Consider the following 26,522-nt stretch of genomic DNA (forward strand, 5'->3'; position numbering starts at 1 on the left):
CTGTACTGCCCACAAACTTTATAAAAGATTGTTACTCAGTAACAAATTTTATTTGTTCTTTTATAGGCCATGACTGTTCCATCAGATTATGGAATTTAGACAGCAAGACATGTGTGCAAGAAATAACAGCTCACAGAAAGAAATTGGATGAATCAATTTATGATGTTGCTTTCCACCCGTCAAAAGCATATATAGCTAGTGCAGGAGCTGATGCCCTTGCCAAAGTATTTGTATGAATCAACAAAAACTTGCATCGTAACAAGATTTGCTTGGACAGAAAGAGGGTCTGCATCACTGCCATCAAAAAGGTTACTGATATGACACTACATGTGATCTGCCTGGTGAAAGCTATTTGGGGCAGGTACAGATTGGTGGAAATCACACCTTAATGTCAAGCTCATTAAGTTAACTGTAATTACTGTATTTTGTGGGACAAAGAAAAAAGGACTCCAGTATTTGTGGCCTGTACTGGATATGAACTGAGCGTATGTCTGTTTTTAGGTGTCTTTAAGCCAATGTGGAGTCTGATCTTTCAAAAAAAGTTTTTTTGTTTTTTGGTTTTTTTTCTTTTCTTTTGGACTCTGTGTGCTGCCTTAGGGTTAGGAATGTGGTGCTCTTGTTGGGGGAAGTGAGCTCCAAGAGTAGCTTTTTTTCATCTCTTAGTGATTTTCTGTTTATCGGTTGAATGCCACAGATTCCCTTTTAAACTTATTTTGCTTTAAAAAAAAAGAAAAAGAAAAAGAAAATCTAACTTAAAATATTTTAGCATTAGTTGCACAAAATGTTTGGATAAAATTCTAGTTTTTATAAGTCTTTTTATATATTTAGCCTGTCACAACAGTGCTCAAGATTGTATTGAAGTTTTTCTGCATTATACAACCCTAAAACACAGAGATCTCACTGACCCGCTGCCCTGTAACCACTTTCTTTTCCTTCTTTTGCCTAATACAGCTCAGCTAAGTCCTTCCATAAAGATGCTAAATAACTTTCATCATCACATAAATGTCTTCATAAACCAAGGACTATTAAGTGTATTAAAATGAAACAGTGGAGTTTAGTACTCCAAATGAACTCTTAAAGAAAAAAAAACTAATCTTGGCATCCTATCACTATGTGATATTTTGTACATCTTACTGTATTTACAAGTTTATTTATCAAGGATTATCCATCTTGCTAATGGCCTATTATTTATTTCACTTTTTGTTGGTCTTTATATCCTTTTATTAATGTGCTAAAGGAACCTGTATATCTATTTTGGAAATCTTTGAATAGTCTAAAATAGACTAAAAATGGAATATTTTATAGTTTAAATTACAAACCAAGATGGTTCCCCCTAAGATACGTATCTTGGTTTACCATGATTCCAAACAAAACTAACTTGTTTTAAAATATTTGGAGTAAAATTTTATTTGCATTACAAATAGGATACAAAAATAGTTGAATCAGGATACAGAAATCTGCTGTGTTTTGACTAGTTATCCCTGTTTTATTTTTTTAGATGTGCTTAATTTTATGGTGTAACTAAAGATTTTGTTTGTGTAATGCATGATTAAGACAATAAAGTATTTTTTCTAGTCTTCCAAGAAACTTTTCTGATCAGTTTGCGAGTTTTGATGAGTTTTGTAAGGTTTTTGTTTTACAAACTATGAATCAGCAAATTTTTAAGATTGTACCACATAGCAAACATACAGCTGTTGAAAAATAATGTATATAAAATGCATATAATAAATATTAAATTGTGTACCTGTATGTTACTGTTGGCTACATCATTTTGTGTTGAATAATAAAGTGCAATACTTTACTCTCCGTAATTAAACTAGGAAATGGAGATTTCTTAGTGAGTCCTTCATTTTTATGCTGTTCTTTCAAACTTTGTACTACTTATTGATATTCTAATAAGAGTAGATCACTAACACTATTAATAATGTCTAAGTATTTCACCCCACTTGAGGATTAAAAAAAAATCTTCCATTAAATTATGCAATGCAAAATAACCCCCAAAAATGCACAGATGCAGTTATAAATAATTTGTTTAGACAACCTGTTTCAATCTGAATTTCAGTTAATGGCAGTGTTGTTCCTATTTGCTATACCTGTTTCTACAAAAAAATTCAGCAAGAAATAAACTACATTGAATATTTAGCTTAGTTGGTGCAAAAGTAATTGCAGTTTTTGCCATTTCTGGCAAAAAAAAAAACCTGTTAAAAGTCATACAAATAATGTTAAACATTAATATTTTGAAACGTGTCTTCAATAAGGTAATATCCTTTGTCTTTGAAGGGAATTGCAGATGAAATTACAAGGGAACACTAGAAAACTTACGCGTAAAATTCAATTTGAATGCTTGCTGCTGTTTGCTGGGGGAAAAAAATTACATTGTACATTGAGAAATTTTGTCATCTACCATAAAAATCTAAGTGGCAATTTTAGTCATTGATGAAAAACAAACTTTTCAAGGTTTTTTTTTTTTTTTTTGAGATGGAGTGGAGTTTCACACTTGTTGCTCATACTGGAGTGCAATGGTGCAATCTCAGCACACTGCAATCTCCGTCTCCCAGGTTCAAGTGATTCTTGTGCCTCAGCCTCCCAAGTAGCTGGGACTACAGGCATGCATCACCACGCCTAGTTAATTTTGTATTTTTAGTAGAGACAGGGTTTTACCATGTTGGTCAGGCTGGTCTCAAAGTCCTGACCTCAGGTGATCCACCCGCCTCGGCCTCCCAAAGTGCTGGGATTACAGGTGTGAGCCACTGCATCCAGCAAATTTTTTTTTAACCATTTTTTTTGTTTCTCTGAACTGAACATTCAACTAAAGAACAAAGTAAAGGGGGTACTTTTCTCCTCTTCTGTTTCTTCTTTTTTGAAATAAAGAATAAGCTTTTCCAAAGCTAGAATTGTTTCTAGCAGCTGTTTCAACCCAGTACATCACCATTGATCTGAAATATAATTATTGGAATGCATAAACATTGATGTATTTTGGAATGTATTAAAACTGAAATGGATAAAAATTAGTATATATATTTTGTTGTTATCTCCTTTGGTTGTATTTTTCTCTGCAGTATTTAGTCTCTTTGGAAGAGACTAAAGGTATGCACAAATAATGTCTTATTTTCATTATGTGTGCTTCCATTTGACACATGGGAAATTGATTTCACTATTAAATAGTACTTTATACAAATCTTAATATGTTGATTTCTTCCCTCAATAGTTAATCATATTCTGCCTCTCATATTTCATGTTGTTTTTCTCATTATTTAAAACTAGGTAACATCCGTTGAAGACTAACATTGCATTTAATGCATTAAGTTATAAATGGGCTAGCATATTTGAAATCTAAGCATGTTTGCTTAAGTTGGATTGTAATACATCTTTCCTTTTTACTCTCTGTCCCCTGTAAATAACCTTTATCCTGATTATGTTTACTTATAAAATTATTGATAGTAACCTACGGTTCTGATTTCTGCTGTCTTGCTGCTATTCCCTGGTTACTTCAGGTGACTCAAAACTTGGTCCTTTATAATATAAATTAAAGAAAAAAGCACTTTCTTAAAAGGGCTAATGAGTGGTAGTTGGGTTTTCATTAAAGCTTAATTTTCCAAGGGGTTGTACTCCTAGCTGAGAGTTTTCGGTTTACTTACTGGGGAAAAAGTCATATTATGCTAAACCCAGTTTTTATGATGTTTAATTAAAATTATCCTTGTTACATGATTCAGTCATGTTTGAAGCATTTTATAAAGGGGGAGGTTGTCTTCTGAAACTCCATTTTCAATTTCAAATTTTTATGTAGTGAAAAAGGCAATTCCAGTTCAGTTTTTCCCTGTGTGTACTCCTTTTATTCCTCTTATGCAGGGTATAAAACTGTAAGACTCAAAAGATTTACTGGAGTATATTATTCTGACTGTTTAACACCTTTTTCAGGGGGCTTAGGTGGATGAGAGGAGGAGATAGGACCCGTATTTAGAAAAGACAGGCAAGATGGGATGATAGAGCACCTCTTTCTTTTGGGAGAGGCCTTGGTGAGCTAATCATCTAAGTCATATTAAGGGAGTCCTAATGTTCTCCTTTCACATTAGGATGAAGGGACCAACTTCACAAGCATTTTTAAGTAAAAATGATGTCAATTACAAAACATTTCTGGTGAAGCAAGTACTCAAAAATATCTTATACTATTTAACCAGGTAGTCGCTGTGTATAATGTCTAGAACAGTAGGTATTCAATAAACTTGTGTCTTTTCGTTTTTTTGTTTTGGAGATAGGGTCTTGCTCTGTCACCCAAGCTGGAGTGCAGTGGTGTGATCATGGCTCACTGTAGCGTTGACCTCAGCTCAAGCAGTCCTCCCACCTCAGCCTCCCGAGTAGCTCGGACTACAGGCATGCACCATCCCACCCAGCTAATTTTTTTTTTTTTTTCTTTTTTGTAGAGTCAGAGCTCTCACTGTTGCCCAGGCTGGTCTTGAATTCCTGGCCTCAAGCAGTCCTCCTGCTTCAGCCTCCCAAAGTGCTGGGATTACAGGCATGAGCCACTGTGCTTGGCCTCAATAAATAATTGAATCAAAAAATATTCTTGGTATTAATACATGATTTAAAAAACAATTCAGATTGGTCTTTCCACATGAATTTTTACCATATCCTCAGGGGAAACACTTGCAGTAATAAAAGTAAGCCAGCTTACAATCACTCACTAGCAGTTTTATTGCTTAAGTATTCCAATTACATTATTTTTTCCTGCAGTTACTTGAAATGTCTTTAAATGTTTATAAGCAGTCAGTAAATACCAACTTTTAAGTACTTGGGTGACTTAGAATATAAGCCAAATATATCTATATATATATAAAATTAAGGAGAGAAATAGAAAAATACCTGGCAATCCTGCTCTCTTATTCAGTGTGATATTTTTAGTCATAAGTTGTTATGAAAACACACTACAAAAGCAGTTTGATACAGGACTCCTTTCTATACCCAGATTTTATAGTCTGCAGTAATAGCTAGCTATTGTTGATTGATTTTAAGAAAATATCCACTTGGGTCAAAATATGTATACCTGAACCATGTTAAAGAGCTGTGTTCCATTTAAGTTTCTCTTTTCATTTTGCTTATATAATCAATACGGAATGGTTAGAGAAGGAATGTTGCTTTTGGTCTAAGTGTCAGATTCTTTTATTGAGCTATGGAATGTGCATATCTGTACATTTAGTAGGCATGGTTAGAACTCAAGGTTTTAATCCACATTATCTCCTCTTTCCTGAGTTTCTAAGGGCCATGATTATGAAGCCTCAGCAGTGTTTTTAACAAAGTACACTGTAAATTGTAACCAAAAGGCAGTGGCTTTAAAGGAGTGCTTATTTGCCTAAATGGCTGTTGACATATTTAATATAATAGTTTTGTATCTGATTCTAGTATGCTAAAGCATTTCAGTATTATGAGAATACAATTTATACACTGGATCCCCTTGTACTTTTTCTTTCAGTTGTCAAATGTTACCATTATTGCTGGGATTCTAAGAAATCTCTACAAATGCCTCTGATGACATCAGAAACAATCGGTTCTAATCCTGTGAACTCTCTTGTGAAGAAAGCATGAGACTCCTTCGGTTTAGAAGCCATATCTTTCAGGTCATCCAGAGGTGCCCAAGCCACACCAACAGAGAAGATAGTGATTCCTACAATGGAAACATTTTAAAGTGAATAAAAACCAGGTCTATCTAATATATGGAATTATGTCTATATGTTTTCCATACACTGTTATATAGTTGCAGCAAAAACTGCTTACTAATTTCTGGACAATTAAATCCCCCGAACAAATTTAAGTTTTCACAGTCATTGTGACAAGAGTGGCAAAAGAGTGGTCCAAATCAGAAACTCTGCTATATCTGTAACTCACCACATGAACAGGTAAGTCATGATCACTGATAAGAAATATTTGATAAAGTTCAACATCCGTTAATGATGGAACACATCTAATAAACTAGGAATAGAAGAAAACTTTTAACCTGATCCACAGTATCTTTTTAAAAATCCTACAGTAAATGCAGATGGTTAAAATTTTCCATACAAGGTTGGCCTGCATCGAACAGTATACTGGAGTCAGTCACAGTCCATTAAAGCAAGGAAGAAAGGCACCAGAGATGGGATAAGTAAAAGGTAAAAGAGGGGTCTGTATGAAACTGGAGTAATTTCTTCCAGTTCCATTGAGGTATTCTATTTCCATTCACTTGAGTTACTAGAAGGCTTTTAGTACAACTGTACATTTAGATAGGGTGATGATACATTGGTTGGATTCACCCCAATCCCAATTGTAGAAGTTTTCATTTAATCTTTTTTTTTTTTTTTTTTTTTTTTTTTGAGACAGAGTCTGGCTCTGTCGCCCATGCTGGAGTGCAGTGGTACAATCGAGGCTCACTGCAGCCTCAACTTCCTGGGCTCAAATGATCCTCCTCGGCAACCCCATCCTCGAGCAGCTGGGACTGCAGGTGTATGCCACCAAGCCCAGCTAATTTTTTAATTTTTTTGTAGAGATGGGGTTTCACCATGTTGTTCAGGCTGGTCTTATCTCAAACTCCAGGGCTCAAGCGATCCATCTGCCTTGGCCTCCCAAAGTGCTGGGATTACAGGCATGAGCCACCACACCGGGCCTCATTTAGCAGATTCTTAGTGTAGAGTACCATCTATCTAATGCTGGGTGCAATTTTCTATAGCTTTTGGAGTTTCTGTAATAGATTTCCTCTACGGATCTAAAGCTTCATCCCCCTTCTAGTGGTACACAGTGCTCAGAGTGGTAAACACCTAAGATACACAGCAGGTTTACATGATGTAAAAGCTACTTGGAACAATTTCCAATTGTTCCAGTCTCCTTTTCCTGACTCCTACTCCCTGGCAAAAAAAAAAAAAAAAAAAAAAAAGTCAAAACATTTTTTTCCTCCCCCTCAGTTTTCCTCACTTCTTTTCAGTTCTACATTCTAGTTCAGATTTTTTAGCTCAAGCCCAGCATATAATTACAGTTTTAAAAAATAAAACAATCACACCACTGTACTCCAGGCTAGGTGACAGAGCAAGACCCTGAAAATAAATTAAAACAGTTGTGATCTAGCCCTAAAATCCTACCCTATTTTCTGGCCTTTGCAACTTTCAATATCACTAAGGGATAATTTTCATGAATCAATTTTGGTGTAGTCCAGCCTTCTGAAGTTTAATGAACCTAATCACTTTATAGCCTGAATACAATCCTGTTATCTATAAGTTCAGTAAGCTAAGTATTAAGGAACATGAGAGTAAACAGGTCTTTACTTCACAGATTAGTTGCTGATGTATAAAAAATACTTTTTATGCCGGGCACGGTGGCTCACGCCTATAATCCCAGCACTTTGGGAGGCCGAGGCGGGCAGATCATGAGGTCAGGGGATCGAGACCATCCTGGCTAACATGGTGAAACCCCGTCTCTACTAAAAATACAAAAAAACACTAGCCGGGCGTGGTGGTGTGCGCCTGTAGTCCCAGCTACTCGGAGGCTGAGGCAGGAGAATGGTGTGAACCCAGGAGACGGAGCTTGCAGTGAGCCGAGATTGCGCCACTGCACTCCAGCCTGGGCGACAAAGCGAGACTTCATCTCAAAAAAAAAAAAAAAAAAAAAAAAACACACACTTTATAAGCTAGATGTGGAACTTAAGTTGCATATCTTCTGTCTTAAGAATAATCTTTCATCAGTATCTGTAAAAATAGGTAAGTACATTGGCAGAGGTACTAATGTGTAGAAAGGAAAAAGGTTATGTCATTAGGAATTAAGTAGGGAAAAGGAGGTACAGAAGAGTATAAAAACAGCAAGTCCATTGATTCTTCCCTCCTGTCACTCAGTTATATCCTCAGAAAGGGAATCTTAGCTTTTTGTTGGTCTATTTGATCTCCGACACATTATGTTAATGTCCTCAGGAACGAGGCCTGTGCCAAAAGTAATATTAAGGCTGGGGTGAGGAAGAAAGAAAAAGAAACACTTCTTATACCCTTTTATAACACCAGAGTGTGTTTTTATTATCTTAAGGGGGAGAAAAAAGGAAGGTTTTTTTTTTCTTTTTGAGACAAAGTCTCCCTCTGTCACCCAGGCTGGAGTGCCATGGCACGATTTCAGCTCACTGCAACCTCAGCCTTCTGGGTTCAAGTGACTCTCGTGCCTCAGCCTCCTGAGTAGCTGGGATTACAGGTGTATGTTACCACACCCGGCTAATTTTTGTATTTTTAGTAGAGATTGGTTTTTACCATGTTGGCCCAGCTGGTCTTGAACTCCTGACCTCAGGTGATCTGCCCACCTCAGCCTCCCGAAGTGCTGGAATTATAGGTGTGAGCCACTGCACGTGGCCAAGGGGGATAGGTAAAGACTATGGGAGACCTTATCTCAGGAAACTCATGCCAGACAAAACTTGACTAAAATAAAAGTTAGGGTTGGGTGCGGTGGCTTATGCCTGTAATCGCAGCACTTTGGGAGGCCGAGGTATGAGGAATGCTTGAGCCCAGGAGTTTGAGACCAGCCTGGGCAACAAAGTGAGACCCCCATCTCTACAAAAAAAAAAATTTAAAAATTAGCCAGGCGCAGTGGCATATGCCTGTCGTCCTAGCTATGTGGAAGGCTGACACAGGAGGATTGCTTGAGCCCAATAGTTGGAGGTTGTAGTGAGCTCTGATCATGCCACTGCACTCCAACCTGGTGACAGAGCAACAACCTGTTTCATACACAAGAAAGTTAGGATAAATTACTGAATGGCAGATTCATGGTAGGTTATAAGCTGGCTATTTGGAGATATAGTCCAAGTTTGAGCTAAATGTGAGCACCTGTAACATTTCCTTAACGTGACATGGTTCTCATGACAATTCTCCCAACAATACAGTGGTTAGGAATGTGGACTCTGGAGCCAGAATGCCTGGGTTTGGATATTGGCCTTGCCACTTACTAGATGTGTCATTTCCAGGAAGTTTGTTTCCTTATCTGTAGAATGAGATTAGTAGGGCTGCTTTGACAGTTACTATTGGGTAAAGCTGCAGGTGTTTGTTCAATGAAATGCTTAAATTTTTATTTACTCCTAAAATTCACTGAACTGTTTTTTTCTGTTCCCTTCTCCTATAAAGAACAAGGACCTTACCTGCGTCATGTGCAGCAGCTGCAGGGCCTTGGACATCATCATAGGACTGCCCATCTGTGACAATTACTAGGAAGTTCTTGTTGGGGCTCTCCCTTATAGGGCCAAACACATTTCTAACAGTAAAGGAAATGGCATCACCAGTAGCTGTTCCACCACTCATATAGCGGATGTTTCTGATAACAGCTAGGACATCCTCTTTGGTGCTATAGTCAGTGAAACTGAACTCCGTGCGCTGATCATAAGTAAACTGTACAGCAGCTATCTTGGCACCAATGTCCGAGATTTCAAAAGTCTTGGCTATGTTGGAAACAAATTCAAGCATGAGGCGGAAATTGCTATCTCCAACACTGCTGGAGCCATCAATTAGAAAGGCAATGTTCACTGAGTTATAACAGGTCTTGCTGCACATCATTTGTTCATGAGTGCACAGCTTCTGTACCAGAGGCTTTACGTATTTTGTGGTGCCAAACCAGTTGGGCATGTGGTAAGAGAAGAAGCCATTATTCCGACAGACAGCCTAATGGGGGAGACAAATAAAAGATATCCAAAAGGATCAAAAGTTGTTTCTTCTTAAAACCTGTGGAAAATCCTGAATGTTACAAGTTAATATAGATAACAGGCAGTCAGTACTGCACTTAGAGGTTCAAAATGGAATACCTATCACTGTAACAGAAGATGACCCTCACCACTTTACCTTGTCAACAAATGTAACATCCTGAACCATTCCCAGTTCTTCAGGAATAGGCTTGGCCACAGAAACTATAAATACATTGACACCAAACTCTCTGGCCACAATGCCTGCTTCCTCGATGTCATCAGAAGGCCAACCATCAATAAATACCACCACCACTTTGGGGATCCCTTTTCTTACTCCAGCATCTACTGTGAAGAATTTCTGAGCAGTATGCTTCAAGGCTTTTCCTAAATTTGAAAAAGAAGCAAACAAGTAGCATTTACCACTGCTCAAACCACATTTCTGTTTCCCTGTAGCATTTGATGCTGCAAAGTTTAAGAATTATATATAGAATTGGCAGTGGGGTGGGGCACACACAAAAAAGAATTATATAGAACCCAGTTCTGTAACAGATGCATCAGCTGGGAAAGTTTAATTATCTACCAGGCCTATTTTTTTCTCTTCACAAACCATATTAGTTCCCCCTCCACCTCCTAGAAGCCTCACATTTGCTTATCCCACATTAATTGCCAGTTAGAAACACAACACTGATTCCCACTTCTGTGCATGTGTTCTCTATGTAGCCCTTTGGTGACTGATTAGTGCCTCTAAGAAGTCTCTCTTCAGAGTCAACAGTAGTGCTACTCTCATTCTTTCTGCCATGTCTGCATTCATTAGATAAGTCTATTGATCTTCACTTCTTTTTAGCAGTAAAAGAGATACTTCTCCAATGTTATATATCTAGTCAATCCAACATATGAGAATTCTTTTTTTTTTTTTTTTTTTGAGACGGAGTCTCGCTCTGTAGCCCAGGCTGCAGTGCAGTGGCCGGATCTCAGCTCACTGCAAGCTCCGCCTCCCGGGTTCACGCCATTCTCCGGCCTCAGCCTCCCGAGTAGCTGGGACTACAGGCGCCCGCCACCTCGCCCGGCTAGTTTTTTGTATTTCTTAGTAGAGACGGGGTTTCACCGTGTTATCCAGGATGGTCTCGATCTCCTGACCTCGTGATCCACCCGTCTCGGCCTCCCAAAGTGCTGGGATTACAGGCTTGAGCCACCGCGCCCGGCCACATATGAGAATTCTAAATCACCATGCTTTATATTTTTAAAAATAAGAAACATCAACACACTTTAGTATACTTCCCTTATAAATTGAAAATTTATCTCAGATGATCAAATGCAGACCTAGCCAATATTTCAGTTCCAGGAGGATTTCACATCTGCTCATATAAAATAGCATAATACTGTTTTACATGTCTGATCACTGATAACCCTCTCCTATATTACTTCCCAGGTATTGAAGTCTACTTACCTGTATTGGAATTACCCCCTCTGAAACCTACTTCCTTTATGGCAAACAAAACATCTTTGGCTGATGTAAAGTTTTTCAAGTAAAATTCTATTTTGGGATGTTCACTAAGTGGAAGAAAGAAAATGTTACCCAGGGAGAATTAAAAAGGTAAAATAAGCAACATTACATGCCTTAAAAAACAGTTTTAAAACCAGACAACACACAAGTTTCTTTCTTAATTCCACAGTACATAGTCAACTAAGGCATTGCATCCTTACTGGAATTATTGGGGATATTTCAGAGGTGTAACAAAGAATTGCCATATTGAGGATTTATTATATTCTGGATAATAAGTCAAAAGCATAACACATGTATAACCTCATTTCATTATAGCTCTACAAGGTTGGAATTATCCCAATTATGTAAATGAAGAAACTGAGGCTCAGAGCATTTAGGGAGTTTGCCTGATGAAACACAGCTGCATTTTAAGTTCAGGTTGTCTGGCTCCAAAGTCCACGCCTAAACTATATGAAGAACTTGAAATCAGGTTTGGCTCAGAGCCTTGGGTTTAACAGAAGTCCAGAGAATTGGGCACTAGGTAGCTAAACTAAATTAGGAAGTGGCTGGGTGTGAAACTAGGGTCTGTTCCATCGTGGGACCCAGAGGCTCTAAGTAGTGTGGATCTATTAACCCAGGTCTCTCTGTTCAGGAGAAACAATTTCACTGATGTGATGGTCAACATTTTTTTAAAGGGAAAAAGGTGAAATGAATTATAAAGTTACAATATTGAGTTTTTCTTATGATGACAGTGACATTTGTGGACCTTAAAATTATGTGTATTATAAGAGTTTTGTGATCTCATTTCCTATATTTAATATTAAAGGAATTTCAGCTTTTATATAACTACTCTGTGTTCATCAGAGACTGTATTGAGTATAAACAACCAAAGCACAATCTGCTGTGTTTAGATTTTAGATGAGTTGGTATTTCATAGTGCAAAATTTTAAGATCTTAGCATTATCAGTAGCTATTTTATTCAAGATTTTTTCAGGGAGAAGTATAACACTGACTGCATTTCTGCACACATACATGATGGAATATTGGGTCATAAAATCAGATTCCATGGGTTGAAAACCTTTTCACTTGTGGTCACTTTTCCACTATCCAGATTATGACTTAGGAAATTAGTCTCGTTTTTGTATCCTTAATGATATGTTCTGTCCTTTGACTTACATATAAACTTGACAGGGTTTATCTATTCTAATGGTCTTTCTGAAACAGAAAAACTACAAACCAGGAAGTTACAAGAAGCTAGTCTTTGTATGAGTCTACAAGGTAATGAAGCATTGATCTTCAAAAAGAATTGGGTCAAAATAGTCAGAAAAAAGGATCAGACAAAAAGTACTGCAGGGGAATTTGCCTCATGGGATGTTAAAATGTGCAAGAAAACTATGATAATTAAAGAAGTGCAGAAAAAATATGTAAAGATTAGCATATGAATCAAAGAAATAGACTTGCTCAAACTTAGGTATAAATATGATACTATATGTCAATGAAACAAGGAACCCATTTTTTTAAGGGTGAGAGACAAATGGTTAAATTATGTAAAAAGAGTTAAATTTTCTTCTCATGCCAAAAAAATTCTATCTAAACTAAGAGCAGAGCCACTTGTAAAAAATAACATAGATGAAATGCAAATTAATATTTGTAATAGCATTATTTATACATCCTTATTCACTGCTGATAGTAATTTAAACTAGTTCACCTTTCTAGGAAGCAATTTTGCTATTTATTTGTTTTTTTAGAGATGGGGTCTTGCTCTGTTGTCCAGGCAGGAGTGTAGTGGTGCCATCATAGCTCTCTGCAGCCTTGAACTCCTGGGCTTGAGATCTTCACACCTCAGCCTCCTGAGCAGCTGGCACTACAAGCATGAGCCACTGTGCATGGCTCAATTTCACTATTTATATCAGAGGCTTTAAGTCAGAACCTCACTTGTAGAAATCTAATGTGATAAAATAATCAGAGATGGGCACAAAGATAATATAAGGATGTTCATCACAGTGTAGTGTGTAATGTAGTGAAAAAACAAAAGAATGGCTAAATAATTATGCAGAGGAATATTATGAAATATTTTTGATGAATATTTATGATATGAGAAAATGCTCAAAATACTAAAGGATGAAAAAAACAGGATGCAAGGCATTTTTTATAGTCTGAGCTTTTAAAAAATAATACAGTCAAATATTTCCTTAAAATACTGAAGGGGCCAGGCGTGGTGGCTCACACCTGTAATCCTAGTACTTTGGGAGGCCCAGGCAGGTGGATCACCTGAGGTTAGGAGTTCTAGCCAACATGGTGAAACCTTGTCTCTACTAAAAATACAAAAATTAGCCAGGCATGGTAGTGCACACCTGTAATCCCAGCTACTCAGGAGGCTGAGGCAGGAGAATCGCTTGAACCTGGGAGGTGGAGGTTGTAGTGAGCAGAGATCGCGCCAATGCATTCCAGCCTCGTTGACAGAGCAAAACTCCATCTCAAAAGAAAAAAAAAAAAAAAAAAGTACTGAAGGGAAATAAAACATTTTATAGTAATTATCTCTAGGGCATATGACTTAGGGAATTTCTTTTTTTGTGCTTTATGTATTTTCAAGCTTTCTACAATAAGCATATTCTATATTCTAAAAGCTAAATATATATTTTTTGTTTGTTTGTTTGAAACAGAGTCTTGCTCTGTCACCCAGGCTGGAGTGCAGTGGCGTGATCTCGGCTCACTGCAAGCCCCACTTCCCAGGTTCATGCCATTCTCCTGCCTCAGCCTCCCGAGTAGCTGGGACTACAGGCGCCCGCCAGTACTCCTGACTAATTTTTTTTGTATTTTTAGTAGAGAAGGGGTTTCACCATGTTAGCCAGGATGGTCTCGATCTCCTGACCTCATGATCTGCCTGCCTCGGCTTCCCAAAGTGCTGGGATTACAGGCGTGAGCCACTGCCTGGCCAGCAATTAATACAATTTTTAAATGAATAAAATAGAAAGGTCATGCTTCAGATCACCAACCAAGAGAATATGGAAAGAGCTAAAAAGCATAACAGAATAGGGAGGTGGAATAGACATATCACTGCTTCTTCCTTCAGAAAAGAGAAATTAGGAATTGAGCAGAGTAGATAAGCAGAGGTGACTTGTGTAAGCAACAGGACTCTCCAATCTACCTTCTTGTTCTTATATAGATAGCGCACAGTTTTCTAAATTCTTTTATTCCAAAAAGAAGGCACTCAGAACTACTCAGTCTGCCCAGGCAGTCTTAGATCCTGAACTTACAGTTTAGGAATCCAGTGTTTCCATAACTCAAAATGTTTATACTGAATTGACATGTACCCACTAAAAGGATTGATCATTTGTCATCATTCAAGACATCATTGAAATCGCCTCTCATTTTATTTATTTATTTATTTATTTATTTATTTATTTATTTACTTTTGAGACATAGTCTCTCTGTTGCCCAGGTTGAAGTGCAGTGGTGCAATCTTAGCTCACTGCAACCTCTGCTTCCCGAGTTCAAGTGATTCTCCTGCCTCAGCCTCCCAAGTAGCTAGGATTACAGGCGCATGCCACCACGTCTGGGTAATTTTTGTATTTTTAGTAGAGACTGGGTTTCACATGTTGGCCAGCCTGGTTTCAAACTCCTGACCTCAGGTGATCCACACACCCACCTTGGCCTCCAAAGTGCTGAGATTACAGGCATGAGCCACTGCGCCCAGCCTCATTTGATTTTGAATGTATCCAACACAAAGAAGTGATCAATGTTTGAGGTGATGGATATGCTAATTGCTCTGATTTGATCACTATACATTGTATGTATGAAACCATTACTATGTACCCCATAAGTATATATAATTATTATGTGTCAATTACAAAATAAATACATAATTTTTAAAAAATCTCCCATTTTAACAAGGTTGGTACCTGGCTTGAACAAGACCCACATGTGGTCCTTCTGTTCCAATTCCCAACATTAGAGCCACTTTTCCAACAAAATTCTTCTGTAAATTAAATCGGCGCTGCCCAATGTTAAAGCTTCCATCAATCAGAAATGCAATGTCTGCTTTACAATCTGTGAACAACCAAACCAGTCCCCTCGTTAGCAGTCTCAGGAGGAGGGAGGGAAAATGCTGCCTTCCCAAATGGAGATCTTGATTCTTACCTTTATTGCCAGTTTTCTTCTCAGGTGTTTTCTTTAGTCGTTTACCTGAAATAAAAGATGCACTTGGCATTAACAAAAGACAGTTACATAGCAAGAAACCCACATGGGGAGAAGCCCATAACAACAGAGTGCCATTCTCGAAAGGACTTTTTCAAAAAATTTAATTTCCTCAGGATTTTCTGGACTAGGGAAAGCAATGACTCAACAAATAAACAAATCAGTATGTAGGCCTACATATTTGATATGCCTCTAATCCAGGACTTTGATCCCAAACCCACAGGTGAGGCAGGAACTCAACATTAGATCCTAATGTTCTTAATATCTTTGACTTTAAAACTGCCATAGTCATACAAAAGGGGTTCCCTGGCTATTTCTTTCTTTTTTTTTTTTTTTTTTTTTTTGAGATGGAGTCTTGCTCATCACTCAGGCTGGAGCGCAATGGCGCGATCTCGGCTCACTGCAAGCTCCGCCTCCCGGGTTCACGCCATTCTCCTGTCTCAGCCTCCCGAGTAGCTGGGACTACAGGCGCCCGCCACCTCGCCCGGCTAATTTTTTGTATTTTTAGCAGAGATGGGGTTTCACTGTGTTGGCCAGGATGGTCTGGATCTCCTGACCTCGTGATCCTCTCGCCTCGGCCTCCCAAAGTGCTGGGATTACAGGCGTGAGCCACCACGCCCGGCCCTATTTCTTATAATAGACACACATTCCTTATTTACATGACAGTGCAGTAATTAAAGGAATTTAATGAAGCAAACGGAACTGGAAGTTCATGGTATTTGACCAGTTCTGAGGCGTGGTTTATCAAATCTGGGAGAAAATAGGACTTTAAGAGAATTATTAGGCTGGCTGCAGTGGCTCATGCCTGTAATCCCTGAACTTTGGGAGGCTGAAGTGGGAGGACTTAATGAGGTCAGGAGTTCAAACCAGCCTGGGCATCATAGCTAGTCCTCTGTCTCTACAAAAAAGTAAAAAAATTAGCTGGGTGTGGTGGCATGTGCCTGTAGTACCACCTACTCAGGAGGCCAAGGTGAGAAGGTTGCTTGAGTCTAGGAGTTTAAGGCTGCAGTGAGCTATGATTGCACCACTGCACTCCAGCCTGAGCAATAGAAGGAGACCCTGTCTTTAAAATATATACATGAAATTGAATGTTTCTATATGTAATATACCAGTAAACTTAAGACATTTGCTTTGTTTCTCTTTAATACCAACTTTCTTTAAGCAAAGCTTCTACCAACAACACATTTATTCATAACTTCCAAATGCTGTGCTGGCAACTAAGAGATAGGTTTCATAGTTCATACCTGTTGGTGGATGTGCTGTGGACACAGCTTGTCCTGTGGCCTCCTGTGTACTACTTTTGCCTTCTGTTAAAATAAAAATAAGCTTACTTTTTCCTCTTCCTTCTTTACCAAAGTATTATGAATCTAATTTAGGGCTCTCTACGATGACAAATGTAACAGGGTAATGGTGATTGTAGTTACAAACATCCTACTGCATGCTAATTTCAGAGAACCAAAATGCTTATCCATTATATCTTCAAAGGATCATCAAAAATGAATTCAGTAGTTTTTCAGTTCCTTGGTAAGTGTCCGGGCATTCTGACAGCAGATAATTCAAGTTTCTATTGCCATCATCTGCCAGTAAGATTGTCTTCTATTCACCCATATTTGGCTTCAGTGGGTACTTGACTCCTCAGTCTAACCTACAGTTTACCTCTATAGGTCAACTTCAGTCTTGATCACAGGTTTTTCCATCAAGGTTAAAGAGGCTGAGCTAAAAAAAGCAGAAAACTTTTGGGGGGTGGGAGAATATTACAGGATGAGAACAGTAATTATACCTACTAGTTACTGTGAAAGAAGCAGACCATCTAGAAAGCATTTGAGACTGGATGCCATTGGCATCTACTGAGGAATAGTTTTCTCGGCCAGGTAGGCTGTAGACTCGTACAGGTCCCCCTGAGTTGCTGATTACTCCCCTGCAACACAAGAATAGCAGCTGAGATGCTATCCACACTTTTTTCAGGGCATCCCACTGACTTATAGTGCCATGTTGTATCTATTGCTTTGATTAATCAAGAAAATAGCTCATCAGGGAAGTCATCAAAAGATTCTGCTTATTTTGTTTGTTTATTTATTTATTTATTTATTTATCTGATGGAGTCTCGATCTGTAGCCCAGGCTGGAGTGCAGTGGCGTGATCTCGGTTCACTGCAACCTCCACCTCCCGGGCTGCGATTCTCCTGCCTTAGCCTCCCAAGTAGCTGGGATTTACAGGCGTGTATCACCACGCCTGGCTAATTTTTGTATTTTTAGTAGAGACAGGGTTTCACTATGTTATCTAAGTCTTGAACTCCTGACCTCAAGTGATCTGCCTGCCTCAGCCTCCCAAAGTGGTGGGATTACAGGCATGAGCCACCACTCCCAGCTGCTGCTAGCCTTTTAAAAACTTGCTTATACAAGAGCAAAATTTGCCTGGAAAAAATCGTTTTGTGCTGTCGAACTTCCTAAGTGTTGATAAGAACACATTTGTAATATCCTGTTACCTACAACTTAGAAATTCAGAGCACCAAACAATTTTCCTAAGATACTCTCTTTAACTACATGCCCTTGGACTGACTGTTTTTAGGAGTATTATACTGGCTATTCTACTACAGGATAGCTTGGCACTTGCTAACAATAGTCACCTGGGGCAAGATACTTGACAACTCTCTGAGTTCAGTTTCTTTATCTGTAACTGGAGTAAAATTCTACCTATCTGGTCAAGTTGTGGTGGAAGTTAAAACAATAGCTGGCACATAGTAATAACTCAGTAACATATCACATGATTAGGAATGTTTTGGAATCACAGCAATCTAGCCATCAAGAAGTAATGCAATTTGCCTTTTGTGAGAAAGCTTTCCATGTGTATTTCGTGTTTCAAGTATATCCAGGAGAACCTTGAAAATATATCCATTTTCTATGGCCACAATGGCACCAAAAGAAAGAATGCAGGGAAGAAAGGGATCCAGATGGCTAAAGCAGGAAAGGAAATAATCATGTTTGCATTTCTCTCCCACCCTGGTGTGTTTGGGCTTACCTGTGGACAGCAGCCCCACATATGCTCGATACAGAAGCATATACTATGTTCCCATACACAGAGAATTCCTCAAGAGGGCAGCCCCCTGGGCAGAGGACATCAGCTTTCTCTTTCCTGATGTCCAAGCCTCTGGTAAAACACGTGATAGCAATGGGAGCTGAAGAGAAAGGAGATAATATTGTAAGCATTCTTAGGACTTCTTGGGGCATAGTGGTGGGGAGACTACCGTGTGAGATTTAAGTTTTACTTCCCTAATTTCTACTCTTCTAGTTATGAATATTGACTTATATACCATTCCATACCATTCCGGATTTTGGCAAACCACAAGGTTGTTTTCCAATTTAATATAGTCCCCAGCCACTGTAAAAGTCTAATGTGAAAGTTCTGGGTTTTTATTTTGTTTTTGTTTTTGAAATGGGGACTTGCCAAGTTGCCCAAGCTAGGCTCAAATTCCCGAGCTCAAGTGATCCATCTCTACCTCCTTAGTAGCTGGGATTACAGGTGTGCCACTGTGCCTGGCTTCTCAGTTCTTAATCAGGTTGGAAATATATAATTGGAACTATATCTGAAGTAGAAAATAAAGGTCATTTAATACTTATTAACTATAGAAATACAAAAAATCTTGGCTGGGCTTGGTGACTCATGCCTATAATCCCAGCACTTTAGCAGGCCAAGACAAGAGGATCTGCTTGAGTCCAGGAGCTCAAGACCAACCTGGACAACATAGCGAGACTTCATCTCTTCTAAAAAAAAGAAAAAAAATTTTTTAAATGGCCACACGTGGTGGTGTATGCCTGTACTCTCAGCTACTGAGAGGCTGAGGTGGGAGGATTGCTTGAGCCCAGGAGTTTGAGCTTACCGTGAGCTATGATTGCATCACTGCACTCCATCCTGGGTGACAGAATAAGATCTTGTCTCGAGAAGGAAAAAAAATTTTTTTAAATCTCAACTGTGATGACACTGTGTACATAGTTGCTTGAGGTAAAAATAGTAAATCTGGATCGAACCTTTGCGGAACATTTTCATAGACATGTGCACAAATCAAAGCCATCCTTTCCTGCATAGGACCATTTATCTTAGCCTACAAATGCAGATCCTTAAAATCACACATTAAGGGAACCAACAAAAAGATGTTTAGATTCACAGAAAGTTATTTAACTCGATTGTTCATCTTATAGATGAGAAAATTAAAGCCGTGGGGTTAATTTGCCCAAACAACATTCTACAACTCCCGAAGGACAGAAAACAGAAAAGTGAATCCCTTCAGAATAGAGCATTTTTATCTTAATTGAACCTGATTATTTCTGCTCCAGATCTGTCCAAAGAGATTTATCAAGGAGTGAATGCATTTTTAGAAAGCACTGTTAATATTCTCAAGTTTTACACTGTCAACCTAACAAAGAATCAAAGTTTTTACTATAAATGATGCTAGGAAGAGACAAGCTCTTGGCATCAAGTAACAACATAATACAACACGTTAATCTGTGAATTTACTGTCGATACTAAATTGAGATTAATGTTATTAAATGCTATTTTTCAAACATGGGAAATTGTAGTTATCCAAACCTTTCTAAAACATGTATTCATTTCAAAAACCTTTTTTCCAGGGCAGAGGAATACTTTCTGGTCATACTGTTCAACTGAGTACCTTGCCTGTGAAAAACACCCTCCTCTGTGCCCTTTGTGGTGACAGGTACCCTGGACTTTACATTCCATGGAAGAGAAGGAAGGATGCAGGCGCAATGCCCATTTCTTAGCTCTGAAACAGTCTGAAGAGCTGAGAGGTTAAAATCCTTACCCTCAAACAGCCTCATACCTATCATCAAACAGCTTTAATCCTTCCTCCCATTTTCCGCTGAGGTGGGGGCGGCATCAGAATCCGGCGCCGAGACCGACCGCCTTTAGTTGCGAACACTGACTTTTGTTAAGTGGAGCGGGAAAAACACAGCCATGTGGGATACTTACCCTCATTCCTACTTTCAAGGAAAACAAACGGTAGCTCTTAGGAAAGCGTTGCCTTTTACACTGTAGAAAATACACCAAACCACACGCCCATACCCGGACCTCCACACGTGGTACAAACTTTTTAGACTCTCACGTGTAGAATGAGACCGCAAGTGCTTCTGATTATAGGGGTTACACCTAGAAACATGCTAGCGAGTCAAACAAAGTGGGACAGCAACGTTCGCCCCCCTCTCTCTCCACTACGGCAACCTCAAGTCGGGTCTGGGCGGCTTCTCCTCCACCCCAAATGCAGCGGAGCCCGGGACGGGTGCGCCTCGGTGAGGCTCAAGGAGTCCTCCTTCCTTGACCTCCTGCTGCCGGCGCTCGGCGGGCCCGGGGTCTGGAGCTGTGGGTGGGACTGGAGGAGGCGTTCTTCCTAATGCTCTAGGAGAACGTCCCCCCACCGGACCCCAGAGGCCCCCTACCATGGGAGAAACAGGTGAGCAAGAGCAGATCGGCTGCAGGGGTTAACGCGGGCGCGCCACGCGGCGGCTCCAACCTCCGCGCCTTCCATCTCGGGCTCTCTGGCCGAGGCCCAGGGGGCTGGATCTGAGTCCCGTTTGTACCCACGGGGCTCAGCCCCTGCGACCGCCTGGACGCACCCCAACTCCCCGACTCACCGGCTCCCTCGCTGCCCGCGGGCCCCGGCAGCAGCAGCAGACACACACCTGCGAAGAGAAAAGCGCGAGGGCTGGCTCCAGCCTCCACCCAGCGGAGCAAGGGGTCGGGGTCGTCAGGGGCGCGCACCCACCAAGGCTGAGAGCCGGGATCCAGGCTGCGGACATGGTGACTGAGAGGCTGCTTAGACCTGGGAGAGAGGGAGAATGCGGGCAAGGCCAGGGTGCGGGAGGCCCCGCGCGTCACCTCAGAGCCCCGCACCCCTCGGACCCCCGGGCGCCGCGCAGAGGAGAGAAGACACCGACGACCCGCTGCTCCAGGCCAGTGCCCCTCTAGGTCTGGAGAAGGCGCCTCGGCGGCAAATCGAACCAAACCCAGGATCGGTGTGCAACCCCGCACCGCGGGGAGGCGGGGGCGCCAATACGAAGACAGGCTAGGAGCGACAAAGAAACAGGGACAGAGGCGTCAGGGATCCCTCTCACCCGCGCCCGCCGCCCGGGGCTCCGCACCTGTGCGAGATCCACCCGGCTGCGCCCGAGTGCGGAAGCCACGGCCCCCGTGGCCGCTATAAAGGCTGGGCCGCGCGCATGAGCACTGTGCGGGGGGCGCGGGAGGGCTCGGGAGCCGATCCCCCGGGGCCGGGCGGCGACCTTCCAGCTCCGCCTTCGCCCCCTGCCGGCCCCGGGGTGAGGCCGGCGCGGAGGCGCCTCCTCCAGCAGCGCGGGCTTGGCCACCTGGACGCGGCGCGGGTCCCTAGAGGGGGCACGAAGGTCCCCGCGCCGGCGTCTCAACGAGTGCGGAAGGCCGGCGGCCCCGACGGCGGGAGCAGCGGCCTTGCCAGCCCGGCTCTGCGGGGACCAGGGCTGCTGAGGCAGCGGTGGCAGCTACCCAGGCCCTCCCACCCCCCACTTCCCACCCACTACCCCCCGAGGCCCGGGGCTTCTGATAGCTGCCAAATCCGCGCGGCCTGAGAACCGAACTTCCCAACTTGGTGCTCTGGTGGAAACGTAGTTCCTACTTCTGAAGTAAAACCACCCTAGGTTTGGTAAACGCATGCCGCGTTTTCGTTAGAAACCCTGTCAACTGACTGCTAGCTCGTTGGACCTTAGGGATTCGGCCTTTGGCCTTCGTTTCTGCTGGAGTCCTACTTTCCCCAGTGTTTCCATTTGCGCTCCTGCCTAAAGCCACGCGTGTGAGGTGGCCCAGACCCCGGCAGCCGGTACCTTTGCTTCTTTTTCACCTCAGGAAGAATTTACGCCTGATTGCCTTTCCAAATTCCCAGACTTGGTGTTTTGTGACTACACAGAATCTCAGATTTGATAATGTGTTCTTCTCCCCGCACCATCCCGCTAACGTTTTACAAATGGAAATGGAGACGGAGCAGAATTCTTGAGGAGTGTTAGTGACAGGCAACCTGCATGGCAGCCGAAGAACCAGACCCAGGCCTAGATGCTAACTTCCTGGTACAATATCAACTTTTTTCAAATAGCCTTATTTAGTTACAATTTACATGCCATAAAATCCATCCATTTTGAGTGTACAATTCAATGATGTTAAGTAAATTTGCAGAGCTGTACAACCATCACCGCAAGCCAATTTCAGAACAGGTTCATCCTCCCCAAAAGGATCCCTCCTCGCCATTGTCAATCTCCTCTCCCACTCCTAGTCCTAGGCAAACACTAACCGATTTCCTGTCTCTATAGATTTGCCTTAGCGGTCGTTTCTTATAGATGGAATTATACTTTGTGGGGCTTCCTTCTCTGCACAGAATGTTTTTGAGGTTCATCCGTGAGGCATTGTAGAAGAGTACTTCCTTTCTTTTTATTGTTGAAAAGTATTCCCATGCCATTTTATACTGAGAAACAAATACACCACCATCACCTGGAAGTCAGCTAGTGTAGTAGTCTTAATTACAACTCTCTTTCTGATTGGAATGACTTAGTATTTCTATCAGGCAACTAAAGAGTGTTGATTTCATTCCCTTTACTACCTGAATGTCTTTTGGAGGGAAAGAGACCAAATAACATTTGAGGGCTGGGAGGTTTTTTGATGTTTATTTTCATGGCTGCTTTCAAGATTTACTCCCTTCCCTGGTAGAGAGAATTACCCTTTTCTTAGCAATCCAGTCATCTAGCCACTGCCCTTGATATTTTCCGTGGGAGAAATTTCAAGCCTCAGGACAATTAAAGCTGTCTTTTTCATTATTGTTTATTGAGTGTCCTCAATCAGGGTTGGATAACCTCCCCTAATTAGGCTGCACAAATTGTCATGATGCTATATAATTAGGAAGAGTCCGTACACTGGAAAAAAACCTGCCACTTCACAGCTCAGCAGGCAGGTCCCAAATGGCCAAAGGGGTACATGCTATTCAGAGCCCCCACAAGGCACAGGCGCCCTCCTGTGATGTAATTTCACTGAGCGATTAGGCAGAGTCAAAACTATGCAGCTATTTCCATGACAGACTCTGAGTCTGTAACCATTAAAAATAAAGGAAATACCTCACTGAGTTTCATGATTGTTTACCCAGATTCATCTTAATTATTTTGTTTTGAAACATTTAAGAGAAGTTACTCTGTCTTTGTTATTTTTTTTCTTTTTGGTAAGGCCAACCAAGGAGAGTGAAAGAGTGGGGTTTAGACTCTCATTCTTAACTAGTTTGTAGTTCATGCTCACCAAAGTATATTAAAGACAAATATCTGAATTTAAGAGGTAATTGACTATTTTGGAAATATCTGAAGAGAGTCAAATCTAGGTATATTTGACTTAAAAAGACAAAATGCTAAAATGACAGAGTTTTGTATTCAATTGGGTGATATTGTAGGGTAATTATACTCCTAGGATGCCTGGTTTATTATTTTTTAAAATATTTTATTTTATTTTATTTTATTTGAGATGGAGTTTCGCTCTTGTCTCCCAGGCTGGGGTGCAATGGCGCTATCTTGGCTCACTCCTACCTCTGTCTCCCAGGTTCAAGCAATTCTTGTTCCTCAGCATCCTGAGTAGCTGGGACTACAGGTGTGTGCCACCACACCCGGCTAATTTTGTATTTTTAGTAGAGATGGGTTTCACTATGTTGGCAAGGCTGGTCTCGAACTCCTGACCTCAGGTGATCCACCTGCCTTGGCCTCCCAAAGTGCTGGGACTACAGGCGTGAGGCCTGGCCTCATTATTTTTTAATTTATTTTAATCTTATTATATTTTTATTTTTTTTTTTTTTAGAGACTTATTCTCACTCTGTCATCCAGGCTGGAGTGTAGTGGCACAATCAACGCTCACTGCAGCCTCAAACTCCTGTGCTCAAGAGATCCTCCCACCTCACCCTCCTGAGTAGCGGGACTACAGGTGCACACCACTATGCCTGGCTCATTTTTAAATTTTGTGTAGAGAAATAGTCTCACTATTTGTCCAGGCTGGTCTCAAACTCCTCACCTCATGTGATCCTCCCACCTGGGCCTCCCCAAATGTGGGGATTATAGGCATGAGCCACTGTGCCTGATTTTATCCTGCTTTAATGGGAAGTATTTGATATTCAAAATTTAGACAAACTCCCTGTAGAGCAGTGGATTCCTGTCTGGGCTGCACATTGAAACTACCTGGAGAGCTTTAAAAATACTCATGCCTGGGTCCCACCCCAGAGATTTTCATATAATTGGTCTGGGCTGGGGCCAGGGCATTAGAATTTTTAAAAGCTCTCCAGGTGATTCTGATGTGCAGTCCAGGGTGCTCAGTGGTAGAGGTTAAGCTAATCCTTCTAATATTTCATTCTTCTTTCATTATCTTTTCATGAAAATCCACCTTTAATATGCCTACTGTATTCCCCTGATAAAAATAATGGAAGCATTTTCTGTCCTGTGGTTATTTAAAAATCCCTAACAAAAAGATTGAAAACTCAATTTCAAAAGTAATTTTCCCTGGGCCTGCTGCACAGTCACATTTCTGACTTTGTGCAGAATGGGCTGGCATTGTTAGGGAAATAAGCTGCCTCTAAAACTGATACCTGGGTGGCATCTTCAGGCTTCAGGATGCTGTGATGGCCTAAACGAGTTTCTTAAGGATGGCATAGTTACTGATGGGATTTGGCTTGTGCTTACATATATAAAACTCTTAGTTTATATAGGCTCTGTCTCTGTCCTGTTGTTACCTAGGTATGACTCTGCCTCTGAAGTTTTTATATGTTTGTTGTTGGTCTTTTTTACTTCTTTTTTACCTTTTAAAGGAGTATCAGTCCTGTTCTATCCTCTATGCCATTTAAGCTCCCCTGTAAACTTTTACTTGGTCAATGTAATGCATAGCAACTTGGTTTTATTTCGATTATGGTGGCCTTAAAGCAGCTGCCCCCAACCTTTTTGGCACCAGGAACTGGTTCCATGGGTGACAATTTTTCCACGGGGTTGGTTGGTGGGGGGAGGATGGTTTTGAGATGAAACTGTTCCACCTCAGATTATCAGGCATTAGATTCTTAAAAAGAATGAGCAACCTAGATCCCTTGCATATGCAGTTTACAACAGGGTTCGAGCTTCTGTGAGAATCTAATGCCACTGCTGATCTGACAGGAGGTGGTAATGCTCACTGGCCCATCCACTGCTCACCTCCTGCTGTGCTGCCCAGTTGCTAACAGGCCACAGACCGGTACCCACCTGTGGTCAGGGAGTTGGGAATCCCTGCCTTAAAGTGAGTTTGTTCACTTTTAGGAAGTGTACATTTATCCTGCGGTATCCTTTAAGTTCCTATGATTGATTATAGAGCAGAAGCAGCTTGGGAACTCTTATCACCTATATTATTAAACCCACACTGATGTTTATTCTATATCTAGTTTTTCTAATTCTTTTCTGTTGTTCACATCTTATGCTAAGCAAGTATATTTGTCTAGCCTTTCCATTTTTGATGATGTCTAGCAGGAGAATAAATGTCTACAGCCTCAGAGGAGTGAAAATTAAAAAGTTAATTCAGAGATACCCCTGTGACTATGAGATCTCAGTTTCTTTTCCTATGAAGTGAAGGGGATTAGACCAGTGATTGGAAGAGACGTTCCTCGGTCACATTCTGTGACTGGCAAGTGCTCCCTGGGTATATATAGGCTCTGGGAGCTGTGCTGTCTTCCAGGGTGTGGGAGGCATTAGGAAACACTGGCTGTGCCAGCTGGCTCCCAGCTGTCCCAGGACTTATCCTTTCTTACTCAAAGTCTCTTTTTATTCACCTCTCACTGCTAAACTATGGCCTGGCTCATGTTTGTCCCTTATTTAACAAGAAGTAATGAGGTCACATTGTCACTGGAGTGCCACTAGGACTTCCTTCCTAAGAGAGGAAGTTGTGATGGGAAACATAAATCAGTTCTGCAAGGCTTGGCATTTATCTCGTGTAAACTCATCAAAGGCAAGGATCTTTCTACCTTCTACTAGGGGTTCATTGCTGCACCCCTAGTCCCAAGAAAACTGTCTAGCACACTGTATGTACTCAAGAAATACCTGTTGGATGAATGAATCAATCACATTCTGTCTTGACATTTAGTACCTTATATTGATTTTTTAAAGCTTATTTTAG

At 41.0% G+C, this 26,522-nt stretch overlaps 2 protein-coding genes across 8 annotated transcripts in view; one reads left to right on the forward strand and one right to left on the reverse strand.

Moving 5' to 3' along the window:
- Positions 1–9,234, forward strand: part of LOC105477932 (striatin 3) — a 141,819-nt gene extending 132,585 nt beyond the window's left edge. For 6 of the 7 annotated variants that reach the window (XM_011734799.2, XM_011734801.2, XM_011734800.2 and 3 more), the window contains 2 exons: positions 67–4,658; positions 5,468–9,234. In XM_011734799.2, the coding sequence (XP_011733101.1) occupies positions 67–236 (170 nt within the window). In that variant the 3' untranslated portion in view covers positions 237–4,658; positions 5,468–9,234. The remainder of the gene's footprint in view (positions 1–66; positions 4,659–5,467) is intronic. The other variant, XM_071100369.1, reaches the window with a different exon arrangement.
- LOC105477934 (cochlin) lies at positions 733–21,583 on the reverse strand. The gene is made up of 12 exons (XM_011734803.2): positions 21,491–21,583; positions 21,115–21,171; positions 20,984–21,031; positions 18,360–18,516; positions 17,126–17,259; positions 16,586–16,648; positions 15,285–15,329; positions 15,047–15,194; positions 11,109–11,212; positions 9,819–10,045; positions 9,125–9,641; positions 733–5,659 (listed from the first exon to the last, which is right to left on the reverse strand). Exons 2-12 carry the CDS (start codon positions 21,146–21,148, stop codon positions 5,484–5,486), a joined length of 1,653 nt encoding a protein of 550 aa, XP_011733105.1. The 5' UTR covers positions 21,149–21,171; positions 21,491–21,583; the 3' UTR covers positions 733–5,483.
- Positions 21,584–26,522: the final 4,939 nt, after the last annotated feature.

The sequence above is a fragment of the Macaca nemestrina genome, chromosome 7, assembly GCF_043159975.1.
Source record: "Macaca nemestrina isolate mMacNem1 chromosome 7, mMacNem.hap1, whole genome shotgun sequence".
Classification (NCBI taxonomy): Eukaryota; Metazoa; Chordata; class Mammalia; order Primates; family Cercopithecidae; genus Macaca; species Macaca nemestrina.